This window comes from Pantherophis guttatus, chromosome 9, assembly GCF_059756535.1.
Source record: "Pantherophis guttatus breed Tessera chromosome 9, ASM5975653v1, whole genome shotgun sequence".
In the NCBI taxonomy this organism is placed as follows: domain Eukaryota; kingdom Metazoa; phylum Chordata; class Lepidosauria; order Squamata; family Colubridae; genus Pantherophis; species Pantherophis guttatus.
The window spans coordinates 31,472,991-31,495,947 of record NC_142071.1 but is presented as its reverse complement, the minus strand read 5'-3'; the positions used below and the strand labels follow the sequence as shown (position 1 = coordinate 31,495,947).

Sequence of the window (22,957 nt, the reverse complement as noted above, 5' to 3'; positions counted from 1 at the left end):
AAGGAACCGGAGTGCAATATGTTTTCCTCAACCCTGTGAGAGCCAGATGTGTTTGGGAGACATTTAGAGGTGAGGTCCTGGGCAGAGGCAAAGTAGGTAAGAGCAAGGGGGCTGAGGAAGGCTGCCCTCTCCCCTCCCAGCAGCCAGATATGGCCCTGTGGCTGATCTGGTTCAGCATTACCGGTCATTTGGGGCAGCAGAGAGAGAGGGATGGGTGGCTCTGACTTGGAGGAGAGCAGCCACAGAGAGGACCACCCCTCGGCCACTGGGAGGGTAGCCAGGAAGAAGGGTGAGCAGCCTCCGAAAGGGCAGGGCTGAGGGAAGTCCAGGGCAACACATGCCCAGAGAATCCATGTAACTAGAAAACAGAGAGACACAACACAAGGAAAGCAGAAACCAACACACACACACAGAGGCAAGGTGTTACTTTATTACACACAGAGCCATTTGCCAGATGCCTACTAGGAAAGGCAAGGAAAAGAGCATAGAAGCCATGTTGTCTGTGCTTTCCTAACTGGTATAACAAAATCATTATGATGGTTGGGGAAATCTCTGGGTGTTACATTGACAGCTGTCTAACTTTCATGGGCTGCATTTCTGGGCAAGAAGGATGCACAGTTTCTTCCCATCAGCTAGAGAAGGGGGGATGTTGACCCTGGTCTCCTCAATCCACTTAATGACAAAGCCAGCTTGTCTCACTGCCTCTTCGACCATCTCCTTCTCCAAGTAGAGGGCAGAGAACCTGTGTTGGCCCACCATGTAGTAATGCTCCTCAAGCGTTGAATGAAAGAGAAGATGCCCTCCTGGTTTCAGGAGGGAACTGATGTTCCTGAAGGCCGATTGGTAGGTGGGGATGTCTCTGCAAGCCCCATCGAAGCACAAACTGGAGAGCAGGCAATCTGCAGGAGGAAGAACCAGCGGGGCCAAAGGGTTGGGTTGGGTCACATCGCATTTCAGGTATCGCTTGACGGCTCTTCGGACTTTCTCTTCCTTCTCTGGCCATTTTTCCCTGGAGGAAAAGACAGGAAAAATGTGACCTGCCTACCTCCAAACCTTGGTCACTCTGGAGTTCCCCTTCTTTTCGTGGATGAAGATAAGTCAGGTTTCCAGGTCTGCTGTCCTTCAAAAACAGAAAAGATCTTCTTTGTAGAAAACCTCCTTCTTGCCTGGATTCAAATATCAGTCTGGAAAAGCCAAGGACAGTATTCCTCAACCTTAAGTCTTAAGATATATGGGCTTCAGATCCCAAAATTTCCCAACCACTATAAGGAACATTCAATTAAGGTTGGGTCCACATATAGGTGCCACCACCCCATGTGGGTGTCACCACGGTCCCCAATCTTCATCTTGGCACTACCTACCTGACAGATGGAGAGGGCACTATAAATTATTTCAATAAATGAATAATGAGCCATTGGGACTACATCATCCTAAAAATCCCATGATTTAAGGTCAGGATGGAAATAGGTGATGGCAGCCTTTCTGTCATGAAGTCTCCTCTCTCATCTTAGGGTTGCTGTGGAAACGGTCAGTTTATATGTTCAGTTAATCCCTTCCTGAGCAGCACATGGATTCCCACTGCCTTTCTCCAGTAGGAAGTGGCTGGAAAAGAACCACTCGGACCCAGAGAAGACATGGACCATTGAGGAGGAGATGACCCTGCAGGTCCTTCTGAAGCACTGCAGAAGAATTGAAACAGAGACTGAGCCTGGAAGAATTGAGTCACCACTCCCCATTTGCCCAGGAGAGACAGTGAACGGGTTTCAAATTTGCTTTCTTACCACAGTGGGCACAACTATCTCAACAGAATCTAGTGAAGCTTCCTGAAAGAGAGTCCCTTTTGGTGCTTCAATGTGGACTCTTCTGGTCTGCACAATTATTCCCCTGATAAGCTCCCGATTGCAAAACCTCTCCTGCTGCATTTTCATACATGGACAGATTAGCCAAAGTTGAAAGAAAAGGATCTGGCTGCCTTCTCTAGTTGAATCTTAATTAATCTTATAGTCTTAAAGACTTTCAAAGGAAAAGCTACGTTCTTCCTCTACCTACCTGTCTCCCTCCAGCTCACAGACGTATTTCACGATGGGGGTCCAGTCAAAAGCCCCCGGCTCCTTCTTCAGCCATCGCTGCACCTCCTCCCAGTTCTGGACAATGTAATCACTGGCTATGATCTCCCGGAAGGACTCGCAGGCGGAGAGGAACTGGTGGATGGTTGGCCCGCTGCCAATGTCGATCAGGGTGTCTCCCTTGATGCCATCTGGAGCCCATCAAGTCAAATGCAGAATTTTTCAAGCTCAGCCTTCTTTGGGTCCTTCCTATCCGCTATTCTGCACGCTGGTACCTATTTTCCCATCTGAGCTGCCCCAGAAGAAGCACCAGAAACCCTTCAAAGAACTTCCTGGAGGCCACCTGATCACATGGCAACAACCCCTTCTCTTCTTCCCATTCCCATGAACCTGTTTCCAAGCCGGCCATTTGCTCATTTCTCAAGAAGAACACACATGTGAAAACTTTTGTCCACAAGACAATTCTCGTGTAAACTGTTTCAACTCCTCCTGGATATGCAGGAGACCCTATCATTCTGGACAACTGTCTGTCTAATGCGTTTTTAAAAACCTCCAGTAATGGAGCATCCGCAACTTCTGGTGGCAAGCTATTCCACTGGTTAATTGTTCTCACTGTTAGGAAGTTTCTCCTTAATTCCAGATTGCTTCTCTCTTTGATTAGTTTCCATCTATTGTTTCTTGTTCTGCTTTCTGGTACTCTAGCCTTTCTCTTCACTAGATTAGACATTCCCAATTCCTGCAACCATTCTTCATATGTTTTAGCCTCCATCCCCCTCTTCTATGCTCTCTTTCTAGAGTCTCAACATCTGTTTTCTATCATGGTGACCAAAACTGGATCCCACATTCCAAGGGTCAATATGAACGAATGAGCTTGCGTTGTGCCTCCTGGCTCCTCCTGACCTTCTCTGACCAACAAGCGTTCCTCACCTTGAGGTGAAAATTGAGAAAGTCAGCACTTACCTTGGCTGAATGCCCTGTGAGCCGCTTTCAGGAAACAGGTTAAAATTTGATCATCTTCAACGTTAAGTTTATAATACGTTTCCAGATAATCTTTGGGAAGAAAATTCTCAACATAGAACTCTCCCTCTGTGAAAAGCTCCTCCATCATCCTAGAAAGTCTTTTGCCAACTGCTTTCAAGGTCTGAGCTTTATCATATTTTTATCTTGGTTAGCTCCACCCCTGTTGCAGGCTGCAGCCTGATCGTTTTGCCCACCGCCTGCCAACTGATTTGAAGCCAGGACCTGGGCTGTCCTCTCCCTTTTATGCAGTCAGATGTTCTCCCTTGGAAAAGAGTCAGCAGAAGGCCTCCTTCCTCTCCCATCAAAGGAGGGGAGTGGGTCCTCTTGTCGGAGAGCAGGAGAGGCCTGGCAGAGAATAGGGTCTTTGGGGCCAGGTCTTCCAAGATCCTGCTCTGATCACCCTACAGAGCAGAGTGTCTTTTGGGGTCTTTTGGGAGACGGCGGGGGGAAGTGGAAGGGGGTTTGGGTTAGGGTAAGAGGAGTGGACTTCAACACTCAGAATTTCACCCCTGATGTGGGAATGTAAAATCTAATATAATCTGATCTAAGCTCCTTGGAGATGCCCTCCAAAACCAGATATGCATGGACTGCTCAGCTCTGCATAAACCCATCAGTCTTCTCCTTTGGCACTAGAACTTGGCCAACCGACTGCCTCTTCTAGGCATGAGTGAAGAAGGTAGCCTGGCCCCTGCCTTGTTCTGCCTCTTTGCGAGCTGTGGTTCCTTGTCCTGACCTTCTCCACAACTTCTGCAGATTGAAGCATCCTTAAGAAATGGGGCAGCCTGAGCCATGCCAAGGGGCAGGGGCTTTATCAAGGTGGAGGAGCGGATTGGTTTATCAGCCTAAACCAGCTGCTTTGCAAATCAGCCTCCCCCGTCTCCTGGAAGGACCCCACCTGCAGACAAAGTCTGCAGAATCTCTCAGCTGGAAACACAGATGGTCCTTCCTGGCCAAAGAACCAGAGAGCAATATGTTTGCCCCAACCTTACGAGAGCCAGATGTGTGTGGGAGACATTTAGAGGTGGGGCCCTGGGCAGAGGCAAAGCGCGTAAGACCAAGAGGGCTGAAGAAGGCTGCTCTCTCACCTCCCAGTGGCCAGCGGTGGCCCGGTGGCTGATCTGACTCTGCTTTTGAACTGGCTGGTCATTTGGGGCAGCAGAGAGAGAGAGGGATGGGTGGCTCTGACTTGGAGGAAATCAGAGGCTGGAGGCACAGAGAGGGCCACCCCCAGCCAGTGGCAGGGTAGCCGGGAAGAAGGGAGTGCCATCTCAGAAAGGGCAGGGCTGAGGGCAGCCCAGGGCAACACATGCCCAGAGAATCCACGTAACTAGAAAACAGAGAGACACAACACAAGGAAAGCAGAAACTAATACACACACACAGAGGCAAGGTGTTACTTTATTACACACAGAGCCATTTGCCAGATGCGTACTAGGAAAGGCAAGGAAAAGAACACAGAAGCCCTGTTGTCTGTGCTTTCCCTAACTGGTATAACAAAATCATTATGATGGTTGGGTGTTAGGTTGACAGCTGTCTAAATTTCATGGGATACGTTTCTTGGCAAGAAGATTGCACAGCTTCTTCCCATCAGCTAGAGAAGGGGGGATGTTGATCCTGGTCTCCTCAATCCACTCAATAACAAAGCCAGCCTGCCTCACTGCCTCTTCTATAACCTCCTTCTCCAAGTAGAGGGCAGAGAACCTGTGTTGGCCCACCATGTAGTAATGCTCCTCAAGGTTGAATGAAAGAGAAGATGCCCCCCTGGTTTCAGGAGGGAACTGATGTTCCTGAAGGCTGATCGGTAGGTGGGGATGTCTTTGCAAGCTGAATCGAAGCACAAACTGGAGAGCAGGCAATCCGCAGGAGGAAGAACCAGCGGGGCCAAAGGGTTGGGTTGGGTTACATCGCATTTCAGGTATTGCTTGACAGCTCTTCAGACTTTCTCTTCCTTCTCTGGCCATTTTTCCCTGGGGGGAAAGACAGGAAGAATGTGACCTGCTTACCTCCAAGCCTTGGTCACTCTGGAGTTGGCCTTCTTTTTATGGATGGAGATAGGTCAGGTTTCTCAGGTCTGCTATCCTTCAAAAACAGGAAATCCCTTCTCTCTAGAAAATTTCCTTCTTGGCTCTGTCTGAGTTAGTCTCGTGCGGATCACAAAGAGCCTGAAATCCAACCTGGTTAAGCAGAACTATTTTATTTTGCCGCTACAAAGTCCAGTCCGCAAAACACAGAGTGTGCACATTCAAAGTCAGCGCTGAGAGCTTTTGCCTCTCCGCGCTTTTTAAACCCATTAGCTGGGCTGGCTAGCCACCATCCGGCAGCCAAATCCACCCCCTCAGCTGTTCAGCAGGTTTTTGAAATACCCGCCCAGCGCGGCTCCGCGGTGGTCTGTGAGGGCCCGGAATCCGCTCTGCAATCACTCGCCCACCATCCGCTGACTGAAGCTTGTTCCAGTGGTGAAATCTGAACTGGTTTACTACTGGTTCGCTAGCCACACATGTGCCAAATATGCACTGTGTGTGCACACACATAGTGCGCACCAAAGGAAGGCTTGGAAAGGTAAGTAGAACAGCGTGCATGTGGGTGAGGGGGTGATTAGCTGTGGCGCACGTGGGAACCTTTTTAAAAACTTTTTAAAAGCATTTTTTACTACTGGCTCAGGTGAATAGGTAGTAAAAAATGCTTTAAAAAAGTAAAAAAAAAGGTTCCGACAATCGCGTGGCACAGCTTTGATCATCGGAGCCTTTTTTTTTTTTACTTTTTTAAAGCATTTTTTACTACCTATTCGTCCGAGCCAGTGGTAAAAAAAATGCCTAAAAAGTAAAAAAAAAAAGTTCCGACGATCGAGGGTTGCTCAGCTGATCATCGTAAGTTTTTTTTTACATTTTTTACTACCGGTTCAGCAAACCAGTAGCATATTTTACTACCGGTTCGGGTGAACCGGCCCGAACTAGTAGCATTTCACCCCTGGTTTGTTCCCACCACCTGCCCTGTCAATCTTGCTGGTCACCGGGTCACGCGCTTCCCCACAAGGTATGTCGAGTTCTAGATTGGGACTCGACACTCCTTCTTGCCTCGGTTCAAATATCAGTCTGGAAAGGTCAAGGGCAGTGTTCCTCCCTTTTGGCAGCTCTTAAGATGTATGGCTTTCAACTCCCAGAATTCCCCAGACAGCACAAGGAACCCTGGTCTGAGGTTGGGTCCCCATGTAGCTGCCAGCATGATCACCAATCTTTGTCTTGGTACTTCACAGATGATGAGGATGCTAAAAATTATTTCAATCAATTAATAATAGCCAGACGTGACTATGTCGTCATAAAAATACCATGACTTATGTCCCTGGATAAAAAGATAATGGCAGCCTTTGTATGATGATGTCTCCTCTCTGGCATTTTAGGGTTGCTCTGGAAATGGTCAATTTATGTGTTCAGTTAATTCACTCCTGAGCAGAACGTGGATTCCCACCGTCTTTCTCCAGTTGGAACTGGCAACTGAAGAACCGCACTTTGTCCTATTAGGTTAGTGGGTGAGTCCACTGGGCAATGTGCCAATTGAAACAAGGAGGAGAACACCAAGGAGTGGAAGGTTGAATAGGCTGCAAAGTTTGGTACTCGTCTTTCTGAGTCCAGTGCAAGAAGAACCAAATATATAACAAAGATGGAAGCCAATGGAGACCTTTGGCTAAAGAGACCCTGCTGAGATACAGGTCCCACAAGGAGAGAGAGCTTGGGAAGGGGAGGCCCAAAGAAGACATGGACCACTGAGGAGGAGATGACCCTGAAGGTCCTTCTGAAGCACTGCAGAAGAATTAAGACAGAGACTGAGTGTGGAACAACTGGTTCTCCACTTCCCATTTGCCCAGGAGAGACAGTGAACTGGCTACGTTCTTCTGTCAGCTTTGGAAGCCATATTAGGCCAGAAGCTTCCATGCTGCCCCCTTCTCATCTGTGGGAAAGTAGGAGGGGGGATTTAGTTGAGGGGTTGCCTGTAGACAAAATAGCATTCTTCCTGTCGGTCAAGGTCAGGGCGATCCAGCATCTGGAGAAGGAGTGGTCAGAGTGATGTCTCGAGATGGGATGGCAGTTGTTTGGAGCATGTAATCAACTGAGGAGTGAGGGAATGGTTTTGGGGTTTTTGATTTACTGAGGGAAAACCCGGACCTCTCAGATTCGGGTTTTCCCAGATGTGCCAGTTTACCTATTTTAGTCAATAGAACTTTGAAAAAGGCTTCCTTCAGAATCTTTACTTGGAGTTGGGGTTTGTTCTAGAAGGGTTCTTCCCATGAAAAGCTCAGACAAAGCAGCTCCTCCTGTCTCCAAAGATGGTTACACAACAATTCCCATCCTTCCACATGGGATTCTTGGGGGCGTTGATGGGGATGGTGGTGGAGGTGTGTCTGGAGGGCAGAATGTGGAAAGTGTGCCACAGGAGCAGGAGCTGCAATGGTGTGCTGGGCACGTGGTGGGCAAAACGATCAGGGTGCAGCCTGCAACAGGCTCCTTTGTTGAGAAACCAAATGGTAAGAGAAATCAGGGGGTGGAGTTACGCAAGATAAAAATATAATAAAGCTCAGAACGTGAAAGGAGCAACCAACAGTTGGCAAAAGAGTTTCTGGGATGATGGAGGAGCCTTTCACAGAGGGAGATTTCTATGCCAAGAATTTTCGTCCCAAAGATTATCTGGAAACATTTTATAAAGTTAATTTTGATGATGATGATGATGTTGGAGTGGATAAGATTCTAATCTTTTTCCTGAAAGGGGCCCACAGGGCGTTCAACTTAGGTAAGTCTTGACTTCCCCAATGTTAACCTCAAAGGAAGGGACGCTGGTTGATCAGAGATAGTCAGGAGGAGCCAGGAGGCAGATCTCAAAGTCATGTTTTTGTCTTCCCAATTCTGCTGACCATACCCTGCACCACTTAGATGTCTTCTTCAGGGTGTCTAAGCCTGTAGATTACAAAAGGCAGATGCCAAAATTGTCACAAACATTTCTTGATTTTTCCTGCAGACTGATGTGAAAACGAAATGCAAAGCAGAAGTTTCCACAATCTCTTTCACATGTGTTTATTTCTTATTGAGATGGGGAGAAGAGGTGGGAAGGGAATAGGTTCATGGGAAGGATAAGAAGACAAGGGGTTGCCAGGTGATCAGGGGGCTTCCAGGATATTCTTTGAAGGGCTTCTGGTGCTTCTGGGGCAGCTCAGATGGGAAAATAGGTACCAGTGTTCATAATAGCAGATAGGAAGAACCCAAAGCAAGCTGAGCTTGAAAAACTCTGCATTTCGCTTGATGGGCTCCAGATGGCATCAAGGGAGACACCCTGATCGACATTGGCACCGGCCCAACCATCCACGAATTCCTCTCCGCCTGCGAGTCCTTCCGGGAGATCATAGCCACCGATTACACTGACCAGAACCGGGAGGAGGTGCAGCGATGGCTGAAGAAGGAACTTGGGGCTTTTGACTGGACCCCCTTCGTGAAATACATCTGTGAACTGGAGGGAGACAGGTAGGTAGAGGAAGAACATAGCTTTTCCTTTGAAAGTCTTTAAGTCTATAAGATTAATTAAGATTCAATTAGAGAAGGCAACCAGATCAGTGGTGGAATTCAAATTTTTTTACTACCAGTTCTGTGGGCATGGCTTGGTGGGCATGGTGTGGCTTGATGGGTGTGGCAGGAGAAGGATACTGCAAAATCCCCATTCCCTCTCCACTCCTGGGGGAAGGATATTGCAAAATTGCAGCAGGAGAGATTTTGCAATCAGGAGCTTAACAGGAGAGTAATTGTACTTAAGCAGGGTCTCTCTAGCCAAAGGTCTCCATTGGCTTCCATCTTTGTTATATATTTGTTTCTTCTTGTGTTGGACTCAGAAAGACGAGTACCAAACTTTGCAGCCTATTCAACCTTCCACTCCTTGGTGTTCTCCTCCTTGTTTCAATTGGCACACATTGCCCAGTGGACTCACCCACTAACCTAATAAGACAAAGTGCGGTTCTTCAGTTGCCAATTCCAACTGGAGAAAGACGGTGGGAATCCACGTTCTGCTCAGGAGTGAATTAACTGAACACATAAATTGACCATTTCCAGAGCAACCTTGAGGTGCCAGAGAGAAGACATCATCATACAAAGGCTGCCATTATCTTTTTGTGTCCCAACCTTTTATCCAGGGACATAAGTCATGGTATTTTTATGACGACATAGTCACGTGTGGCTATTATTAATTGATTGAAATAATTTTTAGCATCCTCATCATCTGTGAAGTACCAAGACAAAGATTGGTAATCGTGATGGCAGCTATATGGGGACCCAACCTCAGACTAGGGTTCCTTGTGCTGTCTGGGGAATTCTGGGAGTTGAAAGCCATACATCCTAATTGCTGCCAAAGTGGAGGAACACTGCCCTTGACCTTTCCAGACTGATATTTGAATCCAAATATCCAAGAAGGATATTTTCTAGAAAGAAGGGTTTTCCTGTTTTTGACCTGGGAAACCTATCTCCATCCATAAAAAGAAGGGCAATTCCAGAGTGACCAAGGTTTGGAGGTAGGCAGGTCACATTCTTCCTGTTTTTTTCCCCAGGGAAAAATGGCCAGAGAAGGAAGAGAAAGTCCGAAGAGCCATCAAGCAGTACCTGAGATGCGATGTGACCCAACCCAACCCTTTGGCCCCGCTGGTTCTTCCTCCTGCAGATTGCCTGCTCTCGAGTTTTTGCTTTGAAGCAGCTTGCAAGGACATCCCCACCTACCAATCAGCCTTCAGGAACATCAGTTCCCTCCTGAAACCAGGGGGGCATCTTCTCTTTAATTCACCGCTTGAAACTAATTATTATATGGTGGGCCAAAAAAAGTTCTCTGTCCTCTACTTGGAGAAGGGGATGGTCGAAGAGGCAGTGAGACAGGCTGGCTTTGTCATTAAGTGGATTGAGGAGACCAGGGTCAACATTCCCCCTTCTGTAACCGATGGGAAGAAGCTGTGCATCCTTCTTGCCCAGAAACGTAGTCCGTGAAAATTAGCTGCCGATATAGCATCCAGAAGCATTCCCAACCATCATAATGATTTTGTTATACCAGTTAGGGAAAGCACAGACAACATGGCTTCTATACTCTTTTCCTTGCCTTTCCTAGTAGGCATCTGGCAAATGGCTCTGTGTGTAATAAAGTAACACCTTGCCTCTGTGTGTGTGTGTTAGTTTCTGCTTTCCTTGTGTTGTGTCTCTCTGTTTCCTAAGTACGTGGATTCTCTGGGCATGTGTTGCCCTGGGCTGCCCTCAGCCCTGCCCTTTCTGAGATGGCACTCCCTTCTTCCCGGCTACCCTGCCACTGGCTGGGGGTGACTCTTTCATGCCTCCAGCCTCTGATTTCCTCCAAGTCAGAGCCACCCATCCCTCTCTCTCTCTGCTGCCCCAAATGACCAGCCAGTTCAAAAGCAGAGTCAGATCAGCCACCGGGCCACCGCTGGCCACTGGGAGGTGAGAGGGCAGCCTTCTTCAGCCCTCTTGGTCTTACGCGCTTTGCCTCTGCCCAGGGCCCCACCTCTAAATGTCTCCCACACACATCTGGCTCTCGTAAGGTTGGGGCAAACATATTGCTCTCTGGTTCTTTGGCCAGGAAGGACCATCTGTGTTTCCAGCTGAGAGATTCTGCAGTTTGTCTGCAGGTGGGGTCCTTCCAGGAGACTGGGGGGGGGGAGGCTGATTTGCAAAGCAGCTGGTTTAGGCTGATAAACCAATCCGCTCCTCCACCTTGATAAAGCCCCTGCCCCTTGGCATGCCTCAGGCTGCCCCATTTCTTAAGGATGCTTCAATCTGCAGAAGTTGTGGAGAAGGTCAGGACAAGGAATCGCAGCTGGCAAAGAGGCAGAATAAGGCAGGGGTCAGGCTACCTTCCTGTACTCGTGCCTAGAAGAGGCGGATGGTTGGCAAAGGTTTTGGTGCCAAAGGAGAAGAATGATGGGTTGGTGCAGTGCTGAGCTATCCATGCATATCTGGTTTTGGAGGGCATCTCCAAGGAGCTTAGATCCGATCAGATAATATTAGATTTTACATTCTCGCATCAGGGGTGAAATTCGAGAGTTGAAGTCCACTCCTCTTAAAGTTGCCAGGGTTGAGAAATGCTGATCTACCTGTTCTGGACTTAAGTGCAGGAGAGTCGTAAAGCAGAAGCTGAAATAGATGCTACTCCCTAGTTGCTATAATTAGCAGCTCTTTTGGAGCCAATAAGCAGGAAACAAGGGATAAGCTGATTAGGGCAAACATTGGGAGGGGAGCTGTTTTAAGAAATCAACTTGGAATTCAGAATTCAGAAAAGAAAGGGAAGAGAGTCTCAGGGTTCCAAATAACACCCCCAACGAAATCAAACTCAGAGGCTTGAAGTTGTCAAAGCTAACTTTTATTAGAGATGTCATATTGGCACATCTGGGAAAACCCAAATCTGAAAGCTTCTGGGTTTTCCGCACCCACAAGAGAGTTCAAGACCTTGCCCACATCTCCCACATGTCCACCACAGCTCCAATCAGTTCTTTCCCGAACAGAAGACATCCTCCAATTTCTCCTCTGTACAGCTGCCGGACATCAAGCCTTGAACTTCTCTTAGAGCAGTTTGTTATGGCTCTCTCTACTTCACTCAAGCAATCCCCCCCTCCCAACGTCCCATGGTATAAGTGTGGCAGGCCTGGATCCTCAAGGCACACAGGTAATATGGCTTCCAGGCATGATGATTATATTATAAGCAACTGTGTTCTCTTTGCTGATTATGTAAAACTATTTAACACCACTGATAATGTTACTACTCTTCAAAAAGACCTTGACTTTGTGTCGGAATGGTCAAACAATTGGTGACTCCAAATCTCAACCAAAAAATGCCCTGTCTTACACATTGGCAAAAAGAATAAGAATACAAAATACAAGCTGAGTGGACATGACCTTGTAGATAACCCTCACTCTGTCAAGGACTTTGGAGTACTCATTTCTAATGATCTAAGTGCCAAAGCCCACTGTAACAACATTGCCAAAAAGGCACTAAGAGTTGTAAACTTAATCTTACCTAGCTTCTTCTCCGGTAAAATCACACTACTAACCAGAACATACAAAACATTTGCTAGACCAATTCTCGAATACAGCTCATCTGTCTGGAACCCGCACTGCATATTCCACATTAATACAATTGAGCGTGTCCAGAGATATTTCATTAGAAGAGTCCTCCACTCCTCTGCTCACAACAGAATAACTTATGCCACCAGATTTGAAATTCTGGGCTTAGACAACTTAGAATTACGCCACTTTTGATCTGACCTAACTGTAGAATATAAAATTATCTGCTACACTGTCCTACCTGTCAATGACTACTTCAGCTTCAACCACAACAACAGACAAGCACATAACAGATACAAACTCAAGGTAAACCACTCCAAACTCGATTGTAGAAAATATGACTTCAGCAACAGAGTGGTCAATGCCTGGAATGCACTAACTGACTCTGTGGTCTCTTCCCCAAACCCCCAAAACTTTAACCTTAGACTGTCTACTGTTGACTTCACCCCATTCCTAAGAGGTCTGTAAGTGCCTACTGTCCCTGTCCTAATATTTCCTCTATTTGTATTCATTTTATGTATTCAATTCATGTTTATACTTATATATATTATCTAATATGTACTTGACAAATCTATATAAATAAAAATATAAATGTTCGTTTGCACATAACCGCACATCTCCGAAAGCTCTTCACCAATTGCTTTCAAATTTTGAAACAACATTGCATTCGAGTACGGGCGTGTTTTTATATACCTATATTATATACATGTCACCCCATGACAGGTAAAAACATGAAAACAGGCTTGGCAGGTAGGCAGCCAGCTCCCCTCTGGGAAGCCCTCGCAGCCGGCGCTTCTAGGGCTGGGCAGGGCCCGCCCGAGCCTGGCTCCGACCTCCCCCTCCCCGGCCACCCCGTGAACTAGCCTCGCCCACCGCTGCTGCCCATCCCCATCTCCAGCCACCCTTATTTGTTTTTTATGTTTTATTTGATTTGTATACCGCCCTACTCCCGAAGGACTCCGGGCGGTGAACAGCCACAAGATAAAAACACATAAATACAAAATTTAAAAACAGAATAAAACCGAATTAAATAATTTGGCTGAAGACAGATTTAAAACACCCCAATAAATTAAAACCAATTTAAAATTTGTATTTTAAAAGGGAAAAATTAGGCCAGGCCAGCCTGATGGAATAAAAAGATTTTAAAAGCGCGGCGGAAGGTGCGTAGATCCGGGATCCTCCGTATCTCCGGGGGGAGCTCATTCCAGATAGTAGGTGCCCCCACAGAGAAGGGTCTCCCCCTGGGGGCTGCCAGTCGACATTGTTTGGCCGACGGCACCTGGAGGAGCCCCTCCCTACGAGAGCGTACCGGCCGGTGGGAGGCTACTGGTGGCAGCAGGCGGTCTCGTAGATAACCAGGTCCTAAGCCATGGAGCGCTCTAAAGGTGGTAACCAAGACCTTGAAGCGCACACGGAAGACCACCGGGAGCCAGTGCAGCTCGCACAGGAGAGGTGTTACATGGGAACGCCATGTCGCTCCCATAACCACCCGCGCGGCCGCACTCTGCGCCAGTTGGAGCCTCCGGGTGCTCCTCAAGGGGAGCCCCATGTAGAGAGCGTTGCAGTAGTCCAGGCGGGAAGTGGGCATGAGTGACCATGTGTAACGAGTCCTGATCCAGAAAGGGACGCAACTTGGGGCTCCCTCCAAAGAACACCTGGCAACAAGGCTGCCTGGGTCCGCCATGCGGGAACCCTCCATCCCTCGCCTAGGTGGGCGCTCTGGCAGTTCACAGAGCCTACACGAAAATTTCGGCCTCTGGCAGAAAAGGGGCTCCAGGGAGGCTTCGGGGGGGGGGTGGAAACAGGCAGAAGGGAGGATGGCCGGCCCTCCTTCATTTTGCCTGGAAGAGCAGGGGATTTAATCATTCCCCTGCCCTTGGCAGGTGGGGGAGGAGAACTGCGCAGCAGGGGTCCAATGGGGTGTGCGTGGCTCCCGGCTTTGCCGCTTTCTTCCTTCAGGTGGGAAGCCCCAAACCAGCCTCGAACCCCCGCCGCACCCCCTCCCTCCCTCCCTTCCCTTCCCTGCTATGTGTCTCTCCGTTGAGCCCCCAGAGAACATCTGTGTAGGGAGGACGGAGGGGTCCCCCGAGTTTCTGCTGTGGTGCGGAAAGCTGCGAAGGCCTGGCCTGAAAAGGTAAGGGTGATGGCTGGGGATGCAGAAGAGGCCGGGCCAGAGACAGAGATAAACAGAGAGAGGGGGAGAGAGAAACATAGAGAAATACAAAGAGAATGGGGAGAGAGAGAGAGAGACATACAGAGATACAGAGAGAGAGGGTGGGAGAGAGAGAGACAGAGAGAGATACAGATAGAGGGGGAGAGAGAGACACATAGAGAGATACAGAGGGGGGAGAGAGACATAGAGAGTTACAGAGGGGAGGAGAGAGAAACAGAGAGATACAGAGAGAGAGGGAGAGAGAGAGACATAGAGAGATACAGAGAGAGGGGAGAGAGAGAGACATAGAGAGATACAGAGGGGGAGGAGAGAGAGACAGAGAGATACAGAGAGAGAGGGAGAGAGAGAGACATAGAGAGATACAGAGGGGGAGGAGAGAGAGACAGAGAGATACAGAGAGAGAGGGAGAGAGAGAGACATAGAGAGATACAGAGGGGGAGGAGAGAGAGACAGAGAGATACAGAGAGAGAGGGAGAGAGAGAGACATAGAGAGATACAGAGAGAGGGGAGAGAGAGAGACATAGAGAGATACAGAGGGGGAGGAGAGAGAGACAGAGAGATACAGAGAGAGAGGGAGAGAGAGAGACATAGAGAGATACAGAGAGAGGGGAGAGGGAGAGACATAGAGAGATACAGAGGGGGAGGAGAGAGAGACATAGAGAGATACAGAGAGAGAGGGAGAGAGAGAGACATAGAGAGATACAGAGAGAGGGGAGAGAGAGAGACAGAGAGATACAGAGGGGGAGGAGAGAGAGACAGAGAGATACAGAGAGAGGGGAGAGAGAGAGACATAGAGAGATACAGAGGGGGAGGAGAGAGAGACATAGAGAGATACAGAGAGAGAGGGAGAGAGAGAGACATAGAGAGATACAGAGAGAGGGGAGAGAGAGACATAGAGAGATACAGAGGGGGAGGAGAGAGAGACATAGAGAGATACAGAGAGAGAGGGAGAGAGAGAGACATAGAGAGATACAGAGAGAGGGGAGAGAGAGAGACATAGAGAGATACAGAGGGGGAGGAGAGAGAGACAGAGAGATACAGAGAGAGAGGGAGAGAGAGAGACATAGAGAGATACAGAGAGAGGGGAGAGGGAGAGACATAGAGAGATACAGAGGGGGAGGAGAGAGAGACATAGAGAGATACAGAGAGAGAGGGAGAGAGAGAGACATAGAGAGATACAGAGAGAGGGGAGAGAGAGAGACATAGAGAGATACAGAGGGGGAGGAGAGAGAGACAGAGAGATACAGAGAGAGGGGAGAGAGAGAGACATAGAGAGATACAGAGGGGGAGGAGAGAGAGACATAGAGAGATACAGAGAGAGAGAGGGAGAGAGAGAGACATAGAGAGATACAGAGAGAGGGGAGAGAGAGAGACATAGAGAGATACAGAGGGGGAGGAGAGAGAGACAGAGAGATACAGAGAGAGGGGAGAGAGAGAGACATAGAGAGATACAGAGGGGGAGGAGAGAGAGACATAGAGAGATACAGAGAGAGAGGGAGAGAGAGATATAGAGAGATACAGAGAGAGGGGAGAGAGAGACATAGAGAGATACAGAGGGGGAGGAGAGAGAGACATAGAGAGATACAGAGAGAGGGGGGGAGAGAGAGACATAGAGAGATACAGAGAGAGGGGAGAGGGAGAGACATAGAGAGATACAGAGGGGGAGGAGAGAGAGACATAGAGAGATACAGAGAGAGAGGGAGAGAGAGACATAGAGAGATACAGAGAGAGGGGAGAGAGAGAGACATAGAGAGATACAGAGGGGGAGGAGAGAGAGACAGAGAGATACAGAGAGAGGGGAGAGAGAGAGACATAGAGAGATACAGAGGGGGAGGAGAGAGAGACATAGAGAGATACAGAGAGAGAGAGGGAGAGAGAGAGACATAGAGAGATACAGAGAGAGGGGAGAGAGAGAGACATAGAGAGATACAGAGGGGGAGGAGAGAGAGACATAGAGAGATACAGAGAGAGAGAGGGAGAGAGAGAGACATAGAGAGATACAGAGAGAGGGGAGAGAGAGAGACATAGAGAGATACAGAGGGGGAGGAGAGAGAGACATAGAGAGATACAGAGAGAGAGAGGGAGAGAGAGAGACATAGAGAGATACAGAGAGAGGGGAGAGAGAGAGACATAGAGAGATACAGAGAGAGAGAGGGAGAGAGAGAGACATAGAGAGATACAGAGAGAGGGGAGAGAGAGAGACATAGAGAGATACAGAGGGGGAGGAGAGAGAGACATAGAGAGATACAGAGAGAGAGGGAGAGAGAGATATAGAGAGATACAGAGAGAGGGGAGAGAGAGACATAGAGAGATACAGAGGGGGAGGAGAGAGAGACATAGAGAGATACAGAGAGAGGGGGAGAGAGAGAGACATAGAGAGATACAGAGAGAGGGGAGAGGGAGAGACATAGAGAGATACAGAGGGGGAGGAGAGAGAGACATAGAGAGATACAGAGAGAGAGGGAGAGAGAGAGACATAGAGAGATACAGAGAGAGGGGAGAGAGAGAGACATAGAGAGATACAGAGGGAGGAGAGAGAGACAGAGAGATACAGAGAGAGAGGGAGAGAGAGAGACATAGAGAGATACAGAGAGAGGGGAGAGGGAGAGACATAGAGAGATACAGAGGGGGAGGAGAGAGAGACATAGAGAGATACAGAGAGAGAGGGAGAGAGAGAGACATAGAGAGATACAGAGAGAGGGGAGAGAGAGAGACATAGAGAGATACAGAGGGGGAGGAGAGAGAGACAGAGAGATACAGAGAGAGGGGAGAGAGAGAGACATAGAGAGATACAGAGGGGGAGGAGAGAGAGACATAGAGAGATACAGAGAGAGAGAGGGAGAGAGAGAGACATAGAGAGATACAGAGAGAGGGGAGAGAGAGAGACATAGAGAGATACAGAGGGGGAGGAGAGAGAGACAGAGAGATACAGAGAGAGGGGAGAGAGAGAGACATAGAGAGATACAGAGGGGGAGGAGAGAGAGACATAGAGAGATACAGAGAGAGAGGGAGAGAGAGATATAGAGAGATACAGAGAGAGGGGAGAGAGAGACATAGAGAGATACAGAGGGGGAGGAGAGAGAGACATAGAGAGATACAGAGAGAGGGGGGGAGAGAGAGACATAGAGAGATACAGAGAGAGGGGAGAGGGAGAGACATAGAGAGATACAGAGGGGGAGGAGAGAGAGACATAGAGAGATACAGAGAGAGAGGGAGAGAGAGACATAGAGAGATACAGAGAGAGGGGAGAGAGAGAGACATAGAGAGATACAGAGGGGGAGGAGAGAGAGACAGAGAGATACAGAGAGAGGGGAGAGAGAGAGACATAGAGAGATACAGAGGGGGAGGAGAGAGAGACATAGAGAGATACAGAGAGAGAGAGGGAGAGAGAGAGACATAGAGAGATACAGAGAGAGGGGAGAGAGAGAGACATAGAGAGATACAGAGGGGGAGGAGAGAGAGACATAGAGAGATACAGAGAGAGAGAGGGAGAGAGAGAGACATAGAGAGATACAGAGAGAGGGGAGAGAGAGAGACATAGAGAGATACAGAGGGGGAGGAGAGAGAGACATAGAGAGATACAGAGAGAGAGAGGGAGAGAGAGAGACATAGAGAGATACAGAGAGAGGGGAGAGAGAGAGACATAGAGAGATACAGAGAGAGAGAGGGAGAGAGAGAGACATAGAGAGATACAGAGAGAGGGGAGAGAGAGAGACATAGAGAGATACAGAGGGGGAGGAGAGAGAGACATAGAGAGATACAGAGAGAGAGGGAGAGAGAGATATAGAGAGATACAGAGAGAGGGGAGAGAGAGACATAGAGAGATACAGAGGGGGAGGAGAGAGAGACATAGAGAGATACAGAGAGAGGGGGAGAGAGAGAGACATAGAGAGATACAGAGAGAGGGGAGAGGGAGAGACATAGAGAGATACAGAGGGGGAGGAGAGAGAGACATAGAGAGATACAGAGAGAGAGGGAGAGAGAGAGACATAGAGAGATACAGAGAGAGGGGAGAGAGAGAGACATAGAGAGATACAGAGGGAGGAGAGAGAGACAGAGAGATACAGAGAGAGGGGAGAGAGAGAGACATAGAGAGATACAGAGGGGGAGGAGAGAGAGACATAGAGAGATACAGAGAGAGAGAGGGAGAGAGAGAGACATAGAGAGATACAGAGAGAGGGGAGAGAGAGAGACATAGAGAGATACAGAGGGGGAGGAGAGAGAGACATAGAGAGATACAGAGAGAGAGAGGGAGAGAGAGAGACATAGAGAGATACAGAGAGAGGGGAGAGAGAGAGACATAGAGAGATACAGAGGGGGAGGAGAGAGAGACATAGAGAGATACAGAGAGAGAGGGAGAGAGAGAGAGACATAGAGAGATACAGAGAGAGGGGAGAGAGAGAGACATAGAGAGATACAGAGAGAGGGGGAGAGAGAGAGACATAGAGATACAGAGAGGGGGGGAGACAGAGAGGGAGGATTTTGTGGTTCCCATTGTTTTTTAGCAACCGGTTCTCTGCTCTAATCACCAGTTGGTAGGCGTGGCTCGGGGGCTGTCATGTGACTGATGAAAGTGAGTGACGTCGAGTTGGCCACGCTCACCAAATGTTCGTGGAGAGTTTGTAACTTCAGCCTCGCTCTTTTAGCCCAGCAGAAGCACCAGATTGGGCCACAGCAACGCATGGCCGGGTACAGCTAATAGATAAATAAAAATATATAACTACTTACGCAATGGCAAAAAAAAAAAAAAAAGAGGGAGAGGGAAGGACAGCTCAGGTCCTGGCTTCAAATCAGTTGGCAGGCGATGGGCAAAACGATCAGGCTGGAGGCTGCATCAGGGTGCTTTGTTGAGAAACCAATCCGTAAGAGAAATCAGGAGGTGGAGCTAACCAAGATAAAAATATGATAAAGCTCAGAACTTGAAAGCGGTTGGCGAAAGAGTTTCTGGGATTATGGAGGAGCCTTTCACAGAGGGAGAGTTCTACGCCGAGAATTTTCTTCCCAAAGATTATCTGGAAACATATTATGACGTTAACCTTGATAATGATGATCAGATTTTAACCTTTTTCCTGAAAGGGGCCCACAGGGCATTCAGCCTAGGTAAGTGCTGACTTTCCCAATTTTCACCTCAAAGTGAGGAACGCTTGTTGGTCAGAGAAGGTCAGGAGGAGCCAGGAGGCACAACGCAAGCTCATTCGTTCATATTCACCCTTTGAATGTTGTATCCAATTTTGGTCACCATGATAGAAAACAGATGTTGAGACTCTAGAAAGAGAGCATAGAAGAGGGGGATGGAGGCTAAAACATATGAAGAATGGTTGCAGGAATTGGGAATGTCTAATCTAGCGAAGAGAAAGGCTAGAGGTGACATGATAGCAGTCTTCCAATATGTGAGGAGCCACCACAAGAAATAGGGGGTCAAGCTATTTTCCAGAGTACCAGGAAGCAGAACAAGAAACAATAGATGGAAACTAATCAAGGAGAGAAGCAATCTGAAATTAAGGAGAAACTTCCTAACAGTGAGAACAATTAACCAGTGGAACAGCTTGCCACCAGAAGTTGTGGGTGCTCCATTACTGGAGGTTTTTAAGAACGCATTAGACAGACAGTTGTCCAGAACGATAGGGTCTCCTGCATGTCCAGGAGAAGTTGAAACAGTTTACAGACAATTGTCTTGTGGACAAAAGTTTTCACATGTGTGTTCTTCTTGAGAAATGAGCAAATGGCCGGCTTGGAAACAGGTTCATGGGAATGGGAAGAAGAGAAGGGTTGTTGCCAGGTGATCAGGTGGCCTCCAGGAAGTTCTTTGAAGGGTTTCTGGTGCTTCTTCTGGGGCAGCTCAGATGGGAAAATAGGTACCAGTGTGCAGAATAGCGGATAGGAAGAACCCAAAGCAGGCTGAGCTTGAAAAATTCTGCATTTGGCTTGATGGGCTCCAGATGGCATCAAGGGAGACACCCTGATCGACATTGGCACCGGCCCAACCATCCACCAGTTCCTCTCCGCCTGCGAGTCCTTCCGAGAGATCATAGCCAGCGATTACACTGACCAGAACCGGGAGGAGGTGCAGCGATGGCTGAAGAAGGAGCCGGGGGCTTTTGATTGGACCCCCGTCGTGAAATACGTCTGTGAGCTGGAGGGAGACAGGTAGGTAGAGGAAGAACGTAGCTTTTCCTTTGAAAGTCTTTAAGACTATAAGATTAATTAAGATTCAACTAGAGAAGGCAGCCAGATCCTTTTCTTTCAACTTTGGCTAATCTGTCCATGTATGAAAATGCAGCAGGAGAGGTTTTGCAATCGGGAGCTTAACAGGGGAATAATCTGTCTTGATTTTAGGGTTGGTTTTAAAATTTTGATACTGATTTTAAATTGACAAGTTTTAAATTATGGGCCAAATTTATTAATTATTTTAAATCTATTTTTAATTGCAATGTTATGTATAAATGTTTTTATTTTGGCTGTTCACCGCCTTGAGTCCGAAAGCAGAAGGGCGGTATAGAAGTTTGAATAATAAATAAATAAATAATAAATAAATAAATTGTGCAGACCAGAAGAGTCCACATTGAAGCACCAAAAGGGACTCTCTTTCAGGAAGCTCCACTAGATTCTACTGAGAGAGATGTGCCCACTGTGGTAAGAAAGCAAATTGGCAACCCGTTCACTGTCTCTCCTGGGCAAATGGGGATTGGAGACTCAATTCTTCCAGGCTCAGTCTCTGTTTCAATTCTTCTGCAGTGCTTCAGAAGGACCTGCAGGGTCATCTCCTCCTCAATGGTCCATGTCTTCTCTGGGTCCGAGTGGTTCTTTTCCAGCCACTTCCTACTGGAGAAAGGCAGTGGGAATCCATGTGCTGCTCAGGAAGGGATTAACTGAACACATAAACTGACCGTTTCCACAGCAACCCTAAAATGAGAGAGGAGACTTCATGACAGAAAGGCTGCCATCACCTATTTCCATCCTGATCTTAAATTATGGGATTTTTAGGATGACGTAGTCACAAATAATGACATAGTCATTATTAATATATTGAAATAATTTATAGTGCCCTCTCCATCTGTCAGGTAGGTAGTGCCAAGGTGAAGATTGGGGACCATGGTGATTGTGGTGGCACCTACATGGGGACCCAACCTTAACTGAATGTTCCTTGTAGTGATTGGGAAATTTTGGGGATCTGAAGACCATATATCTTAATACTTCCCAAGGTTGAGGAATACTGGCCTTGGCTTTTCCAGATTGATATTTGAATCCAGGCAAGAAGGAGATTTTCTAGAAAGAAGATCTTTCCTGTTTTTGAAGGACTGCAGACCTGGGAAACCTGACTTATCTCCATCCATGAAAAGAAGGGCAACTCCAGAGTGAACAAGCTTGGAGGTAGGCAGGTCACATTCTTCCTGTCTTTCCCCCCAGGGAAAAATGGCCAGAGAAGGAAGAGAAAGTCCGAAGAGCCGTCAAGCGATACCTGAAATGCGATGTGACCCAACCCAACCCTTTGGCCCCGCTGGTTCTTCCTCCTGCAGATTGCCTGCTCTCCAGTTTGTGCTTCGATGGGGCTTGCAAAGACATCCCCACCTACCGATCGGCTTTCAGGAACATCAGTTCCCTCCTGAAACCAGGGGGGCACCTTCTCTTTCATTCAACGCTTGAGGAGCATTACTACATGGTGGGCCAACACAGGTTCTCTGCCCTCTACTTGGAGAAGGGGATGGTCGAAGAGGCAGTGAGACAGGCTGGCTTTGTCATTAAGTGGATTGAGGAGACCAAGATGAACATCCCCCCTTCTGTAGCCGATGGGAAGAAATTGTGCGTTCTTCTTGCCCAGAAACGTATCCCATGAAAGTTAGACAGCTGTCAACGTAACACCCAGAAATTTCCCCAACCATCATAATGAATCTGTTATACCAGTTAGGGAAAGCACAGACAACATGGCTTCTGTGCTCTTTTCCTTGCCTTTCCTAGTAGGCATCTGGCAAATGGCTCTGTGTGTAATAAAGTAACACCTTGCCTCTGTGTGTGTGTGTTGGTTTCTGCTTTCCTTGTGTTATGTCTCTCTGTTTCCTAAGTACGTGGATTCTGTGGGCATGTGTTGCCCTGGGCTGCCCTCAGCCCTGCCCTTTCTGAGATGGCACTCCCTTCTTCCCGGCTACCCTCCCATTGGCTGAGGGGTGGCCCTCTCTGTGGCTGCTCTCCTCCAAGTCAGAGCCACCCATCCTTCTCTCTCTGCTTCCCCAATGAGCAGCAAGGCTGAACCAGTTCAAAGCAAGGCAGGATCCCCCACGGGGCTACTACTGGTGGCTGGGAGGTGAGGGGGCAGCTCCCTTCAGCCTTCTTGATCTTATCTTATAACTGCTCAGTGTCCCACCTCTGAATGTCCTCCCACCCACATCTGGATCATGCAGAGATGAGTAAAATGTACTGCACTCTGGTTCTTTTGCCAGGCAGGGGGACCGACAGAGCTTGTCTTGTTGTGGGGTCTTTCCAGGACAAAGGGGAGGCTGATTTGCAAAGCAGCTGCATGCCAGATCTGTTTTGAACTGGTGAAGCAATCCCCTCCTCCACCTTGATCGTAGACCCCATGCCCTTTGGCGTAGGTCAGGCTGCCCACGGGCACCCTCG

General features: G+C 48.2%; 3 protein-coding genes across 3 annotated transcripts; 2 read left to right on the top strand and 1 right to left on the bottom strand.

Moving 5' to 3' along the window:
• Positions 1-410: 410 nt before the first annotated feature.
• LOC148112517 (nicotinamide N-methyltransferase-like) lies at positions 411-3,250 on the bottom strand. The gene is made up of 3 exons (XM_087875828.1): positions 3,027-3,250; positions 2,050-2,257; positions 411-1,009 (listed from the first exon to the last, which is right to left on the bottom strand). Exons 1-3 carry the CDS (start codon positions 3,172-3,174, stop codon positions 583-585), a joined length of 783 nt encoding a protein of 260 aa, XP_087731954.1. The 5' UTR covers positions 3,175-3,250; the 3' UTR covers positions 411-582.
• Positions 3,251-7,668: 4,418 nt separating this feature from the next.
• LOC148112516 (nicotinamide N-methyltransferase-like) lies at positions 7,669-10,258 on the top strand. The gene is made up of 3 exons (XM_087875565.1): positions 7,669-7,867; positions 8,385-8,592; positions 9,663-10,258. Exons 1-3 carry the CDS (start codon positions 7,702-7,704, stop codon positions 10,087-10,089), a joined length of 801 nt encoding a protein of 266 aa, XP_087731691.1. The 5' UTR covers positions 7,669-7,701; the 3' UTR covers positions 10,090-10,258.
• Positions 10,259-19,141: 8,883 nt separating this feature from the next.
• LOC132712664 (nicotinamide N-methyltransferase-like) lies at positions 19,142-22,351 on the top strand. Its single transcript, XM_087876056.1, has 3 exons — positions 19,142-19,444; positions 20,284-20,491; positions 21,752-22,351. Exons 1-3 carry the CDS (start codon positions 19,297-19,299, stop codon positions 22,176-22,178), a joined length of 783 nt encoding a protein of 260 aa, XP_087732182.1. The 5' UTR covers positions 19,142-19,296; the 3' UTR covers positions 22,179-22,351.
• Positions 22,352-22,957: the final 606 nt, after the last annotated feature.